Below are 14717 nucleotides of genomic sequence, written 5' to 3' on the forward strand. Positions count from 1 at the left end.
GGCATATGTACATACTGCATACAAAAAGTGTACTAACAATTAGCATGTCATGTACTCCATATTAAGTTCCCATCACTGGAACTGTGTGGTGGGAATACAGGACATCGGCTCAGTATGTACTCCATGCAGCACATTCCCACCACACAGTACATACTAATTTCCCAAAAAGTGCACCAACAGTGAGAACGTACTTACCGGGCATCAGTAGTAGTGAGAACGGAAAAGTTCACTGTGGCGTACTCCACATCATCTTCGCTCGCACAGCCTTGCGGCGTCCCATCCTGTGTTGTGCTGTGGGTAAACCGAACAGTGGCGTACTGGACGTCATCGCCATCTCCTGCGTCTGCGCCAGAGGCATTGCCAGGGGCTGTGGGCATTGCTGAAATGTTGCAGTAAATGGGACCGGAGTCTTCCTAGTGTGGCAAGAGAATAGGTGTACAGGTGGGAAATAAACATGACATCACATCTACGCACTTAGCAGATACTTTCATCCAAAGTGACTCACAGCGCTGATATACTTTTTTCATCGGCATGTGTTCCCCGGGTATCAAACCCATTGTGCTGTCAGATTGTAACCAGGAAGGGACTTTTGTTTTGAAAATACAACTTTAATTGTGAAGCAGGAAGTGGTCCTCATGACAGGAAATACAGGAAGTCAAGTCACTTAAGCACAGGTAGTGTGAGTGTTTGTAAAGCATATGGTGACTGCTAATGGGGGACTTAACTTGCTGGCCACTACCAGGGATGCTACTGGTAAGACAATGTTTGATGTTATCTGGTAATCTATTGCAAAAGTGTGCTTTAGTGTTTGAGTTTTGTGGTAGTTTACATGCACTGTTGTTGTTTGTGTATTTGATGGAGGGCAGTTTGTGAGTGCTGTATTTTTGTTTTGTTTCTTGTAAAGGTTTTCAACCTGAAAAGACGTGTTGCATTAAAAAGAAGTATTTGAATTCAAATAAAACAAAGAAGAATGAAGAAACCGTCTGAGTCGTTACCATTTTAACCCTGTTGATGGCCAAGGCCTTTTTCAAGTTTGGGCAGAAGTTAAAAAATCCCCAGATAACTTGACAGTTGAAAACCAACGCTGATTGATAACCAAAGAGCTGCATCAAGACTAGAAGATTAACGGCTTCAGTGAGTCCAGAGTGTGGATGCAGAGGAGAGTTGCTAGACAGCAAGGCTATTCAAGAGGCATTGGGAACCCAATCAGTTAACCTAAATAAATAAGTTGGGAGTTAAAGAGAAATCACATTCAAGATGGCAGCCGAAGCTCTCGGCAAAACACTGGATCAGCTTAAGAAATACAGGATGGTTGCAAAGACCTCCTTAACCAAGCAAGCTAACTATCTCAGTCGGAAAGCAGGCGATTTAACTGAGTTAGAACTCAGACAAGAATTTGCAAAGCTCTCTGCCGATTCAAGGAAAGTTATTGAGGCCAACGATGACTACAGGACTGGGTTAGAAGCAGAGCTAGCAGCCAAGGAAGATGGTAAAGATGATGTGCTAAGTCTGGAGCAAGATGCAGACCTAAGTAAATACGGCAGTGAATGTGAGCAAAAGTTCAATGACGTAAAGCCGATTGTTCAAACCAACCTCTGGAGCAGATATGGATCAGAGATGCTAGAGGCTGCTTTTGAAGAAGCAGAAAAAGCCTGTAGGCATACATATGGACTACTTGTGGAAAGCAGTAACTGTGAAGGATTTGAAATCCAACATAATGTAGTGGGAAAGTTGATTAAAGAAACATCTGACGCATTCGCAGCCTGGGAGTCATGGATTCCTGCAGTGCTGGAATCTGTGCTGTCAGATTGTAACCAGGAAGGGACTTTTGTTTTGAAAATACAACTTTAATTGTGAAGCAGGAAGTGGTCCTCATGACAGGAAATACAGGAAGTCAAGTCACTTAAGCACAGGTAGTGTGAGTGTTTGTAAAGCATCAACTGTCAAGTTATCTGGGGATTTTTTAACTTCTGCCCAAACTTGAAAAAGGCCTTGGCCATCAACAGGGTTAAAATGGTAACGACTCAGACGGTTTCTTCATTCTTCTTTGTTTTATTTGAATTCAAATACTTCTTTTTAATGCAACACGTCTTTTCAGGTTGAAAACCTTTACAAGAAACAAAACATAAAATACAGCACTCACAAACTGCCCTCCATCAAATACACAAACAACAACAGTGCATGTAAACTACCACAAAACTCAAACACTAAAGCACACTTTTGCAATAGATTACCAGATAACATCAAACATTGTCTTACCAGTAGCATCCCTGGTAGTGGCCAGCAAGTTAAGTCCCCCATTAGCAGTCACCATATGCTTTACAAACACTCACACTACCTGTGCTTAAGTGACTTGACTTCCTGTATTTCCTGTCATGAGGACCACTTCCTGCTTCACAATTAAAGTTGTATTTTCAAAACAAAAGTCCCTTCCTGGTTACAATCTGACAGCACACCCATGGTCTTGTGTTGTGATGTTCTTTACCAGTTCCTCTACCACATCAGCCACAGCAACACAAATTATAATGTATTGTGATGCAAATATACATATATGCATAGATAAACATATGTGTGTATGCTGTGATGGTGCCATATAGATCGATAGATATATAGATATACATATATACACCATCACTTGAAAACTACAGAGCTGAACAGATGTTTGGGGAGGGGGGGGGGAAGAGATGTGACCGGTTGCAGTAGAAATGTTCATAGAGGCAAGTCTATCTGAGCAATTGGTCCTATCAGGTCACACAGCTCCCTCTGTCACATACCCTACCTTTTCACTGTGTGTCATACTGTCATCTTCTGCTGCTATAGTTTCCGTGTTTCTTAAAAACAAGAACAAAAAACATACGGAACAACTTGACATAATGACCGTAGAGAAAACAAAACACAACAGTGCTGGGATAAGAAAATCTGACTAGTCATTTGTCAACATATATTTATTTAGCAGCCTCTTTTAGCCAAAGTGACTTACAGTAGAGCAAAGACATACATTATTTGGTCCTCTTTATGTGGTGCTGTTAGAACCTTGCTCTACCACTTTACATTTACATTAAGTCATTTAGCAGACGCTTTTATCCAAAGCGACGTACAAAGAAGACATACTTTAGCTACAGAAACTATTTAAAGTCTGAAGGTAAAGTGTGTGTGTGTGTGTACATATATTTGTGTTTGTGTCAATGTGTGTGTGTTTTTTTAATGCGTAATCTGATTGGCCACTCACCTCCAACACACACTGAGACACACTGCCACTGTGCCAGCCATGAGGATGAGTATAGGTGCTAACAGCGCTCCTATGGACCCCCACAGTGGGGGCTCTAGACAAAAAAAAAAAAAAAACATTTAATTTTACATGACAAAATACAGCACTCTGTCCTGTGATGCACAATACAGGAACTCCATCATCCTAAGTAACTCTAAGGATGGTTTAATTTCCATTTCTAGTATGTTTTGGGTATGTCAGGCAAAATAAAAACTTAAAAAAAATAACTATTTGTATACTTATAGAGAAGATTTTGCTCATTAATAACACAAAAACATTTTCATGAACTTGGATTGATTTAAAAAAAGAAAACTCTCTACAGAACTTAATTGATATAAACGTTAATGCCAACAGAACTACATTGATATAAACGTTAATGCCAACAGAACTAAATTGATATAAACATTAATGCCAGACCGAATGCACAACTGAATGTAGCAGTACTCACTGTGCACGTGTACATGAAGAGTTGTAGATGCAGTGGCTCCTACTTTGTTCTCTGCCTTACAATAATACCGGCCTCTGTGTACAGGCCTGGCGTGAGAGATGCTGTACTTCTGTCCTGATACAATCAGGCTGGATTCAGTACTTCTATACTTCTTGTACCACGTGTAGTTGTGCACAGGTGGGTTGGCATCGCTGTTGCAGGTCAGAGTCACTGAAGCACCTTCCATTATAGTCACGGAGGGACTGGGCAATGCTGTAATGTTCCTTGGAGCATCTAACGTTTGAAATAAACAGCGTCAAACAGGTTCAAATGAAACCTAAGACACTGAAGATCACACATTGAATGAGTGCAAAGATGATCTCATATGTGCTCACATTTGACGTCCACCAGCAGGGATAAAGACTGGTCACTTCCAACATCATTCTTTGCCAGACAGTAGTAGTGTCCACTGCACTTAGAGTGGATTCTGGCGAAGCTGTAATTCTGTCCCGATCCTATCTGTAAGGTTTCATCTCCAGTCTTCCTGTACCAGGTGAAGTTGTGCACTAGTGGGTTGGCATCACTGCCACAGGTCAGAGTCACTGAACTGCCCTCTAGTATATCACCACCAGGGGGAGTGACTGATATTGAGGTATTCCTTGGTGCATCTGCACAAAATAATGTAAAAAAAGATTAGTTTAAATATAATTATGCTATATCCATTATTGTTATTGTTCACACATTATTCCATAATTCAAATTTTTACACACACAAATATAATATTCTAAAGCTGCATACTGGTCAAAAATCCCTATAAATGTGTTCTTAGAATGAATGGCATCTCTACACATTGTAGCATTGTGACATTGTTCCAAAGGTCACATACTTACACCTAACACTGAGCGTCACTGCACTGGATAGATGATCCTCGTGACCTTCTACAGCACAGACGTATCTGCCTGCATCTGCGATGTGGACTGCCCTGAAGAAGAGGGTGTTGTTGCCCGGTGTGAGCTTGGTTGACACAGGCAGACTGTTCTTGTACCAGATGTAGGAGGGGCTGCTTAGACTGCAGGTGCTGGTGCAGGTCAGTGTCACACTCTGTCCCTCTGTCACGGTTGTAGGACGTATCTTCACCTGCAGAGCTGAAAGGGTATAAACAGCCCATGGCTTTTTGCTTTGGTTTAGTTCTCCTCCATTTTACAGGCTTTTGCATGTGTAAGAATTGGGTTGGGTGAGGAGTTTTTCACCATTTCTCATAGAAGCTAAACCTATACATAAACCTTCAAAGCTTGATAAAATGTAGGTTACCTGTGATAATCAGAGTCACAGCTGCCCCAGCGTATCTATCTTGATTTGTTTTAAACCAGAAGTTATATTTTTCTTTGGCGTCACTCTCTCTCAGAGCATTCATTCTCAGTGTGCAGTTATTCTTTGTATCCCCAAGATACTGAATTCTGTCTTTAAAATGTTTACTTTGACTCAGGTCTGTATTTTCTTTCTTGTACCAGCATACTTGTTTCACAGTTTGTTTTTGGGGATATTTGTAAGTGCAGGGAATGGTCACTGACGACCCATTTAAAGCACAGAAGCTCAAAGCATAGGAGACATCCCATGGACCACCAACGACACCTGAAATACAAGATAGACACAAAACATACAAGAAATATACACAATATTTTATCTGTAAAAGAGAAAAAGGGTATCACACTGCAAGTAAAGTGAGAATATTTTTGTATTTATGTATTTAATTGCACTCATTCACCAAGAGCATGTACCAGTTCTATAATATTGTATCTAACTTTAAACATGCCCAAAATGCCCAAAGTAAAACGTGAACAAGTGGACATGTATGCCACCACAGTTCCATCATGTGTTACAACTGTGAACAGACTAATATGGGGTCCCTGGTACATCAGTTCCATCATGTGTTACCACTGTGAACAGACTAATATGGGGTCCCTGGTACATCAGTTCCATCATGTGTTACCACTGTGAACAGACTAATATGGGGTCCCTGGTACATCAGTTCCACCATGTGTTACCACTGTGAACAGACTAATAGGGGGTCCCTGGTACATCAGTTCCATCATGTGTTACCACTGTGAACAGACTAATATGGGGTCCCTGGTACATCAGTTCCATCATGTGTTACCACTGTGAACAGACTAATATGGGGTCCCTGGTACATCAAGGTTTTTTACCTTGTGACCATGTGAAGTACTTGTACTTGGGCTTTCAAAGTAGATGTCACATGCTGTTATAAATAGTCATAACCAACCAAGCTTTAGTCCACCTGGAGAAATGGACAATGTGATGCTGAGACCCCACCACTAACCCTAACCCTCCCCCACCACTAACCCTAACCCTACTCCACCATATCAAATTCTTGTCACCAAAATTCCAGTACAAATGAGATTAATTACTGTGAAACAAATAAATGCTTACCTGGCAAAATCAGCAGGGAAATGGCCATAGATATGTGTCTTACACTGTAAAACATGCTGGTAGTACCCTGTAGTTCCAGAGCAGTTTTGGGGTATATTACAATGAAGGGATGCTTCTCCTTATCTCCTCTTACAGACTGCAGTAGTGAGGTGGAATGAGACAAAATGGATTCTATACTGGGCATTTGGAGAAAGTGAAATGAATTAGGTTAATATATTACAGAAAACAAAATGAGACTTCCAACTACTTGCTCAGCTTCAGGTAAGTTTGCTTAAAGCAACAGTATGCAGGAATGTATCACTCCTGGGGGGAATATGTTTTTATAGGCGCCTAGTGTTGGTGTCATTTTCAATTTAATTTCGAACATATATGGTTATGCGAGGAACAGTTTAACACACCTGCCATTCCCACTGGCAGCCCAGGCTTTGTACTATTTAATTTCATTTTGTGGTCTGGGTTGGAAACATCACGAGAATGTAAAAAAAGCTTCCACAGCTTGTTAGCATGATATGTCCTCGATAGCTTCAATAAGAAATGCTATCATGATAATTGGTACGCTAGCATCTTGGGCCTCTTCATACCGCCTGCGTTGGGTGTGCCTGGTAGCTGCGTTGTGAAACTGATGCAGCACGGTACAGTGGGCCCACGGTTCAGTATGTATCACAGTACAGTTTGTATCATGGTACAGTGGGCCCCCTGGTTCAGTATGTATTACGGTACAGTGGGCCCCTGGTTCAGTATGTATCACAGTACAGTGGGCCCACGGTTCAGTATGTATCACAGTACAGTTTGTATCACGGTACAGTGGGCCCACGGTTCAGTATGTATCAGGGTACAGTGGGCCCACGGTTCAGTATGTATCGCGGTTTTTGGGCCACCTCAATGGTACGGTTTTGGCATCTTTATATTTAAGAAAAAAATAAAATCACCCTTTAAACAATGAACTATTTACTTTTAGTTTGTCTGTTTGTCACGTCACCAAGAAGTCAAAACCACATCTGCTAGTGGTACAGATAACCTCGTAAACCAATTAACCCTACTATAATCTTTCTCTCTCTCTCTCCCCCTCTCTCTCTCTATCTCTCTCTCTCTCTCTCTCTACCTCTCTCTCTCCCTCCCTCTCTCTCCCTCTCTCTCTCTCTCTCTCTCTCTCTCTCTCTCTCTCTCTCCCTCACACACACACACACACACACACACACACACACACACACACACACACACACACACACACACACACACACACACCAGCAGTGGTTTCCTGTGACAAGGAAGATGTCGCAAGATGCAGATTAGAGTGAGGGTGAGAGGGAGAGAGAGCTGCTGTTTACTGCCTCTGTTTTTTATCTGTTTAGAGTGAGGGCGAGAGTGAGAGAGAGTGCAACAGAAAACTGGTACCTTTCTACTTACTACCTATGTTCGGTTATCTTATCGACATAATGTAATTATAGCCTACATTGGGTTACTACATTGTGCACATGTAGCCTCCGCCCTTTTCATAACATCCAGTTGCTAAAATGTTTACAAATATATATTTATATTTCTCTCATGTCTGTGACATATAGCCCAGACATCAAGTTTGCAGTGATCGCAGCCACCACACACACACACAATGCAGGAAGTGTGAAAGACCTTACTTACTCACTTGTAGGCCTTGCTAACTGAGTAATGCTGCTTAGTGTAATACCCCCACCAGGACCCAGACCTGGGGGGTATTCGTCGTACGTGGTTAGTGACAAACCTGGATAAGTGAACTCAGAGTAAGTGGTAAACCTCCTAATAGAAGAGCCCTCTGACATTGTTTTGCTAGGAGAATGAACCAATGGGGGTTCTTTTATCAGGAGATTTACCACTTACTCTGAGTTAACTTATTAGGTTTGTCACTGAACTACGTACGACGAATACCCCCCAGGTCTTTCTGGAAGGCAGGTGTCTGACTTGTATACAAAACTGAAGCTGCACATTTTATTTTATATTTTGTATTTTTTTGCTGGCATGTGACTTTTTGTTATAATTCCGTATCACATGTACATTGTCAGTTTGATATCCTATTTTTTTCCACAAGATAGTTATTATTATTATTTCTAAGTAAGCTGTAGTTAACCAAACAAGATTTCTCACTAACTTTGCTGTGAGTTCAACTTCTTCCAGTGTGAAGTAATTGGTAGTATGCAAAGCTATGCTTTAAAAGTAGCTTCCCCAGCGCTGTGTACATCACATCACATCAGGATGTGAGCTACCATGGTAACCCCTGGACCTATCAGTTCAGATGCAGATACAGTTGGAAACTGAATAACCAACGGAAATAAGCTAACAGTCCATGACTGTTCAAATCGCTTTTGACCACATCAGAATCAATGTCATCAGCACAAAACAGCTAAGACCAAAATATGTCCTTTTCTACCACACAGCCAAATGAAAAACACATTTTCATCATAGTCAGAGTATATCATTCATCATTGGTAGACAACAACAGCACAATGCATGACCACTAGCCTAATTTTATGGCATTAACAAGTAGGCAACACTATCCTTGTGTTAGCATGGCTTTTGTGTTTTGCTGATACAGCTAGGATGATGTCTTTCTTACCTTAGACAAAACAGTTCTTATTTTGGTACAACAGTTCTTATTTTGGTAAAACAATTCATATTTTGGTAAAATGAAACATTTAGATTTTCCACCTACCCTGTCAGGGACTCTTCTGCTCACTGTGTAACTTCACTTAAGAATGGCCTTGCTCAGTTTAACCAAAGGAGGGTCACACACACACACACACAGAGAGAGAGAGACACACACACACACACACACACACACACACACACACACAGACAGACACACACGCATGAAAAAAGATATTATCAACTTGTACGACTTATGCAACACCTCAGCAGCTTCCTTTTAAAAACTGGTCGAGTAAAAGCAAAGGGTAAAAACTGGTCAGTACAGTGTGTCGATTTAAAGAAAGTGGTAAGTTGAATACGACCAAGCATCCCTACTCCATACACATACAAGTTTATGCTCATTAATTCCACATTATTTCCACTATGTTACACAACGGGTCAGGTGTTTTGTTATAAACAGCTGGGTTTTTAGGAGCTCATGGGCATGGCTTAAAATACCGGACTTAACGGCACCACTGGGTCAGAATGACTGGATGGAAAATGTGCTTCCTCTTCATCGTCATGGACAGGATGTTGCATCAATAGAACTACTGGTACAACGACGTGAATTCAACTTCAGTCCTTCAGTCCCGCCTCTGTACATGGGAAACGAACAACATGGTTCTAACTGAACCATACACAATTCCAGCCAATCAAGAAGTTGCTTCAGGAGGAGTATTATTCCATTGGCCATAGAGCTAAAATATTAACAACCTTTTGCCAGAATAGTTTAAAACCTTTAATCTAAGCAAGCAATTCTTCTTTCAAATTTTTGCAACACCCTGTCCTCATGGTCTTCCATAGCAGTTCTGTGGCAAGCCATTAGTGTTGTTCTGTGACAAGCCATCAGTGTTGTTCTGTGGCAAGCCATCAGTGTTGTCCTGTGGCAAGCCATCAGTGTTGTCCTGTGGCAAGCCATCAGTGTTGTTCTGTGGCAAGCCATCAGTGTTTTCAGTGCGCTCAGAGTGTTTATCAGAAAACAGGGTGCGTTTCACAACTAGTTTGCTTCCTGTCACTACGTCTGCTACTGGCTTGAGCTCGGAAACATCACCAAATGTATTTATTAATTCCTGAATAATGTAATTGATGTTTACAACAAGAAATGCATCGCTACATGCTGTATGTGGTAATGTTTTAATGGGTTTATAATTTAAATGTTTTAGAAAAAAACCTGTATAATAATCAAACACAGAGAGTTTAACAGGATGAATATGAGGATGTATATAATGCATAACAACCACACATTAGCTTTAAAAACATGCAAATATACAGAATACAAACAGCACTGAAACTGCAGTAGACAGAATTGCATGATGTGAAAATGATGAGCTGTTCCTATTAATCACACTTTAAACACACACGTGTTATTATGAGGACATTTCAAACATGAATACATGATTAACTACGTCTTTATGTTATTCACTTGTTCTTACTTATTTAATCTCACTTATATTATCTGTCCTAATGATCTGTCCTCATCACCCCCCACCCCCACTCCAAATACATTGTATGCATACGCTTATACGTATTCACACACACTGCCACAGGATCAGTGTCTATGTTTATAAAACACTGTCCCCTGTTGGTTGCTATTTGAAGGTTATGGAATAATGCAAGTTCAACATCAGCTGGAGTTTGCAGAGGCTTCAGTATTCATCGATGGCTTCGACCAGGTACACTTGGTGGATACCTGAAATGCTAGCACCATGAAACAGAAACAATGTAAAGAGTCAGTGTGTGTAAGTGTAAAGTGTTATACAATGACATGCCTAAGTTGTTAAAAGCCTGTTTGTCCGTCCATGTATCAAGACTTACATCAAGACTGTCATAATCAGGTGATCTTGTTCTGAGATTCAGAGCTGTGTATGTATCATCAGGAGGGTCCATATCAGGCCTCTAGGGAAATATAAATAAAAGACATGTGGCTTCATTAGCATGTTCCTGATGAAGATGGAGCCTGAACAGAGGGCAACTATCTTATTTATTTATTTACCTAAACATCGGTCTGTTGTGTATGTCTAGTTTATACATTTAGAGAGATAGATGTCATGTCAGGCCAAATATACCTGACTAAGAAGTAAAGCTGCACATGCAGGAACTTAGACATGAAACAGATTACATGACAGAGAATAGTGCATGACAGTTTGTTATTATATTTGTTATAGTTCACTGCCATTGCCACTGACTAGTTCAACAAAGAATAGTTCAAAATAGGAAGACAGACACTATGTTGCAGCACCTGGGAATGCACTCCTGAGCCTCTCACTGCTGTGTTTCTCCTAAAGAAAGAAACAAATTGTGACAGTTTTCAAACGAAGATTTATGTTCTTAGATATTTCCTGACTAAATCCTCTATTGCAGGGGTTTTCAACTGGTTTTGTCCCAGGGACCACCATTCTGACTAGAAAGTAATTTGCGGCCCACTGATGTGCCTGCACGCACGTGCATGTTTGTAACCGCCGCCGCCACGCCCCCTCCCCCTGCACAGATACTCTGGCTATAACACTCAAATATGTGAAATTATCAGCACAAAATTTCATGTCACACAAACTTTACATTTCATTTTTATCAAAAGCTGCAGCTGTTACTCACTCATTCCTCATCAGGAAACTAACAACAGCAATCAAGGCAGCAGCATCCAGGACAGCAAGAACACACCCTGCCATGGCAATGAATGTCAGTCCATATTTATCTAGTAGACAAACACACACACACATACACACACAGCAACAAAGTTCTTAGTGTAGTTATAGTATGCTACTTAAATGCTAATTCTCACTTCATTAAGTTAGGCCCTCTTTACCATTGGCATAAACATGCATTTTCACTGAAATGGCCCAAAAAAGCTGAAAATGCAAGAAACATGTTTTATTTGCCACATCAGACATCATATGTGATCAGAAACCACATCTGAAGGGTGTTCCAGAAGGCGTGGTTAACCTAGCCTGGCATAAACCCTGAACTTGGGGTTGAGTGAACCTGTCGCCACTTACTTCGAGTTATCAGTTCCAGAACATGAATTAGGATCTTGCTCATGGTATTAAATATAATAACTGTATTTGCTTCATTTGATGCTTGAATGGTGTACATGAGTGCATGAGTATTGATTTGATGGTTAAGTAGAGTACATGAGTAAAGATTTGATGGGTAAGCAGAATACATGAGTATGTATGGTAGGGAAAACAGAGATCATCTTCAGGAGAGTACATTCAAAGCCAAAATACATTTTAAAAATGACTTGTTGTCATTGTCAAATTTGATGATTGCATCCTCTCTCTGTTGATCCTCAATTGCAAGTCGCTTTGGAAACGAATGTGCCTGGTAAATTATTAAATGTAAATGTAAAAAACACTGTTCTATACATGTTCGGGAGTTACCACCCAAAAGTGCTTGTCTCACCTCCTTCAGAATGGGTGCAGATTCCTGGGGGACCAGGAGGACCATCATGGCCAGGTGATCCAGTCATGCCCGGCGATCCTGAGCGGCCAGAGGGCCCAGGGAAGCCAGTCATGCCAGGTGGTCCTCTCATGCCAGGCGGTCCAGAGGGGCCAGGAGGTCCATCACTGCCAGGGATGCCAGTCATGCCAGGTGGTCCTCTGATGCCAGGTCGGCCTGGGATGCCAGGCGGTCCACTGGGGCCAGGTTGGCTAGGGATGCCAGGCGGTCCACTGGGGCCAGGTTGGCTAGGGATGCCAGGCGGTCCACTGGGGCCAGGGGGGTCTGGTGTTAGAATTTCTCCATCAGGCACTTGAATTGCACACACATGAAGCATGAATAGAAACACAGACAACTATCTAGACATACTTAGGACTGATTTTTATTTGGTGACATTTTTTTCTTTTTCATGACAAAATGAAATCCAAGGCAGTTTTCTCATTTTCATTTTCTCATGCACCTCACGCAATCATGCATTTTCTCACCTGAGGAACAAACCACCAGCATGGATAAAAAGAAAGTAACTTTTCTGGTTGTATGGACCTGGAACATCTTGAACACAAAAAAACAAGGCTCATTGTGCAAGATGAAAGATAAAGGTCATTTTGCAATTACAAGATGCATTAGAACTTCCTGTTTTGTTTCTTTTGCAGTGTTTGGCTGATGCCATTGGCAATTATATTTTTCTATCTTCTTTTTATTTAAAGGAGTAATTGTTAAGTTAAGCATAAAAACTCACAACAGAAAAGTGTAGCTACACTGGTGGAATATGGTATGGTATGCAACTATAAACAAACAGACACTAAGCCAGAGAGATCAGGTTATGAATATCAACTACAGCCAAGGTGAAACTCAGTGTAAAGCGTTCACATACATGTACGATCCACACACTTCCTGAAACATGCGGACCTGCCAGCTGCGGTAGGTAGGTAGGTAGTTAGAAAGCTTCTGGGTTAGACTACTAAATTTGGTTACAGACAATATAGTACGAGTTGAGGCTTTAAAAGTTGGGAAACCCCTTTTCACAGAAAAGCATTTGTCACTGTGGGCTGGTGCACAGAAAAGGATGGCAGGAACATGCTGATTGGCTGAAATAGTATATTGCTTATGTAACAAGTACAAGTGTGAAGAGCTGATCGAAGATCAAAAAGATGAAATTAGAATGAATAGAAATAGAACTGCGCTGCGTCTAGTTTCAAACGTTTCTGACATTGTTACTGATTAATAGATGATCAATGTTACTGATTAATAGCCTGTGTAGGAAGATGGGGAGAGGCTGCATAAGTGTTTGTGCCATAAACCGAATGCCATTTAGGAGGACAGGTCGGTAGCCTGTACACAGCATAATGAATTAGATAGGACTAGTGTGATGGATCCTACACTTTCTCACCCTCCTTCTCACCATCTGTGGAGAACGCTACAGTGTACTCTTCACTGAAAACAAGACAAAAAGTATTGAGAGTATTGCATTTGTATTACAGTTTTGTACTTTTGACTAAATTACTCATACATCTTCAAAAAACATCTTCGAAAACAATAGTATTAATAATGTAATTTAAATGACATACTCACCACTGAGAAATGCCAGTGTCAAAGAGCGTGTGAAATCGAATGAATATGGGCCGTGCGATTGTGGCACAACTGATGTAGCCTTCGTCATTTCCTTCTCCTCTCCTTTGCTGACTTGCGGTGACATGATGAAGCACTTACTGCAGTCGAAACACAGACACTCCTCAGCTGCTATGCATGTCTGGAAACATCCTCAGTCATCTGTAATATTCGGTAATCAGAAAAGAGTTGAACACACATGACACACCGACTGACTTATTTGGTTTAGACAAAGAGATAAAAAAAATACATATGGACCCTTGGAGCCCACAGGTTCGCCCAAACACACCACTATAATAAGCCGACTATAGAGGGGAGCAGTACCCATACAGTGCCCATACAACACCAACATCCATACAACCCCAGCTTAGTCTGCTCATGGCTTTCACTGGCGTACGGCTGCAGCGCTGGGGTTCAAGGTGAGGTGTTTCAGTGCAGGTGTCCTGTATCTCAGCGCTTGTGTTCGAGGTGAGGTGTTTCAGTGCAGGTGTCCTGTATCTCAGCGCTGGGGTTCAAGGTGAGGTGTTTCAGTGCAGGTGTCCTGTATCTCAGCGCTGGTGTTCAAGGTGAGGTGTTTCAGTGCAGGTGTCCTGTATCTCAGCGCTTGTGTTCAAGGTGAGGTGTTTCAGTGCAGGTGTCCTGTATCTCAGCGCTGGTGTTCAAGGTGAGGTGTTTCAGTGCAGGTGTCCTGTATCTCAGCGCTGGTGTTCAAGGTGAGGTGTTTCAGTGCAGGTGTCCTGTATCTCAGCGCTGGTGTTCAAGGTGAGGTGTTTCAGTGCAGGTGTCCTGTATCTCAGCGCTGGTGTTCAAGGTGAGGTGTATACACACACACACACACACACACACACACACACACACACACACACACACACA

The 14717-nt window shown here is 41.6% G+C and overlaps 2 protein-coding genes across 2 annotated transcripts; both read right to left on the minus strand.

Annotated features, from left to right (window-relative positions):
• Positions 1 to 69: 69 nt before the first annotated feature.
• LOC116219382 (B-cell receptor CD22-like) lies at positions 70 to 5400 on the minus strand. Its single transcript, XM_031562685.2, has 7 exons — positions 5007 to 5400; positions 4586 to 4840; positions 4091 to 4363; positions 3717 to 3989; positions 3230 to 3323; positions 2780 to 2831; positions 70 to 413 (listed from the first exon to the last, which is right to left on the minus strand). The coding sequence occupies exons 1-7, from the start codon at positions 5107 to 5109 to the stop codon at positions 192 to 194; spliced, it is 1272 nt and encodes a 423-aa protein (XP_031418545.2). The 5' UTR covers positions 5110 to 5400; the 3' UTR covers positions 70 to 191.
• Positions 5401 to 10122: 4722 nt separating this feature from the next.
• LOC116219387 (collagen alpha-3(IX) chain-like) lies at positions 10123 to 13988 on the minus strand. The gene is made up of 6 exons (XM_031562700.2): positions 12722 to 13988; positions 12201 to 12521; positions 11394 to 11493; positions 11041 to 11080; positions 10617 to 10697; positions 10123 to 10499 (listed from the first exon to the last, which is right to left on the minus strand). Exons 1-6 carry the CDS (start codon positions 12786 to 12788, stop codon positions 10455 to 10457), a joined length of 654 nt encoding a protein of 217 aa, XP_031418560.1. The 5' UTR covers positions 12789 to 13988; the 3' UTR covers positions 10123 to 10454.
• Between the last annotated feature and the right edge of the window lie 729 nt (positions 13989 to 14717).

Source organism: Clupea harengus, chromosome 24, assembly GCF_900700415.2.
Source record: "Clupea harengus chromosome 24, Ch_v2.0.2, whole genome shotgun sequence".
NCBI lineage: Eukaryota > Metazoa > Chordata > Actinopteri > Clupeiformes > Clupeidae > Clupea > Clupea harengus.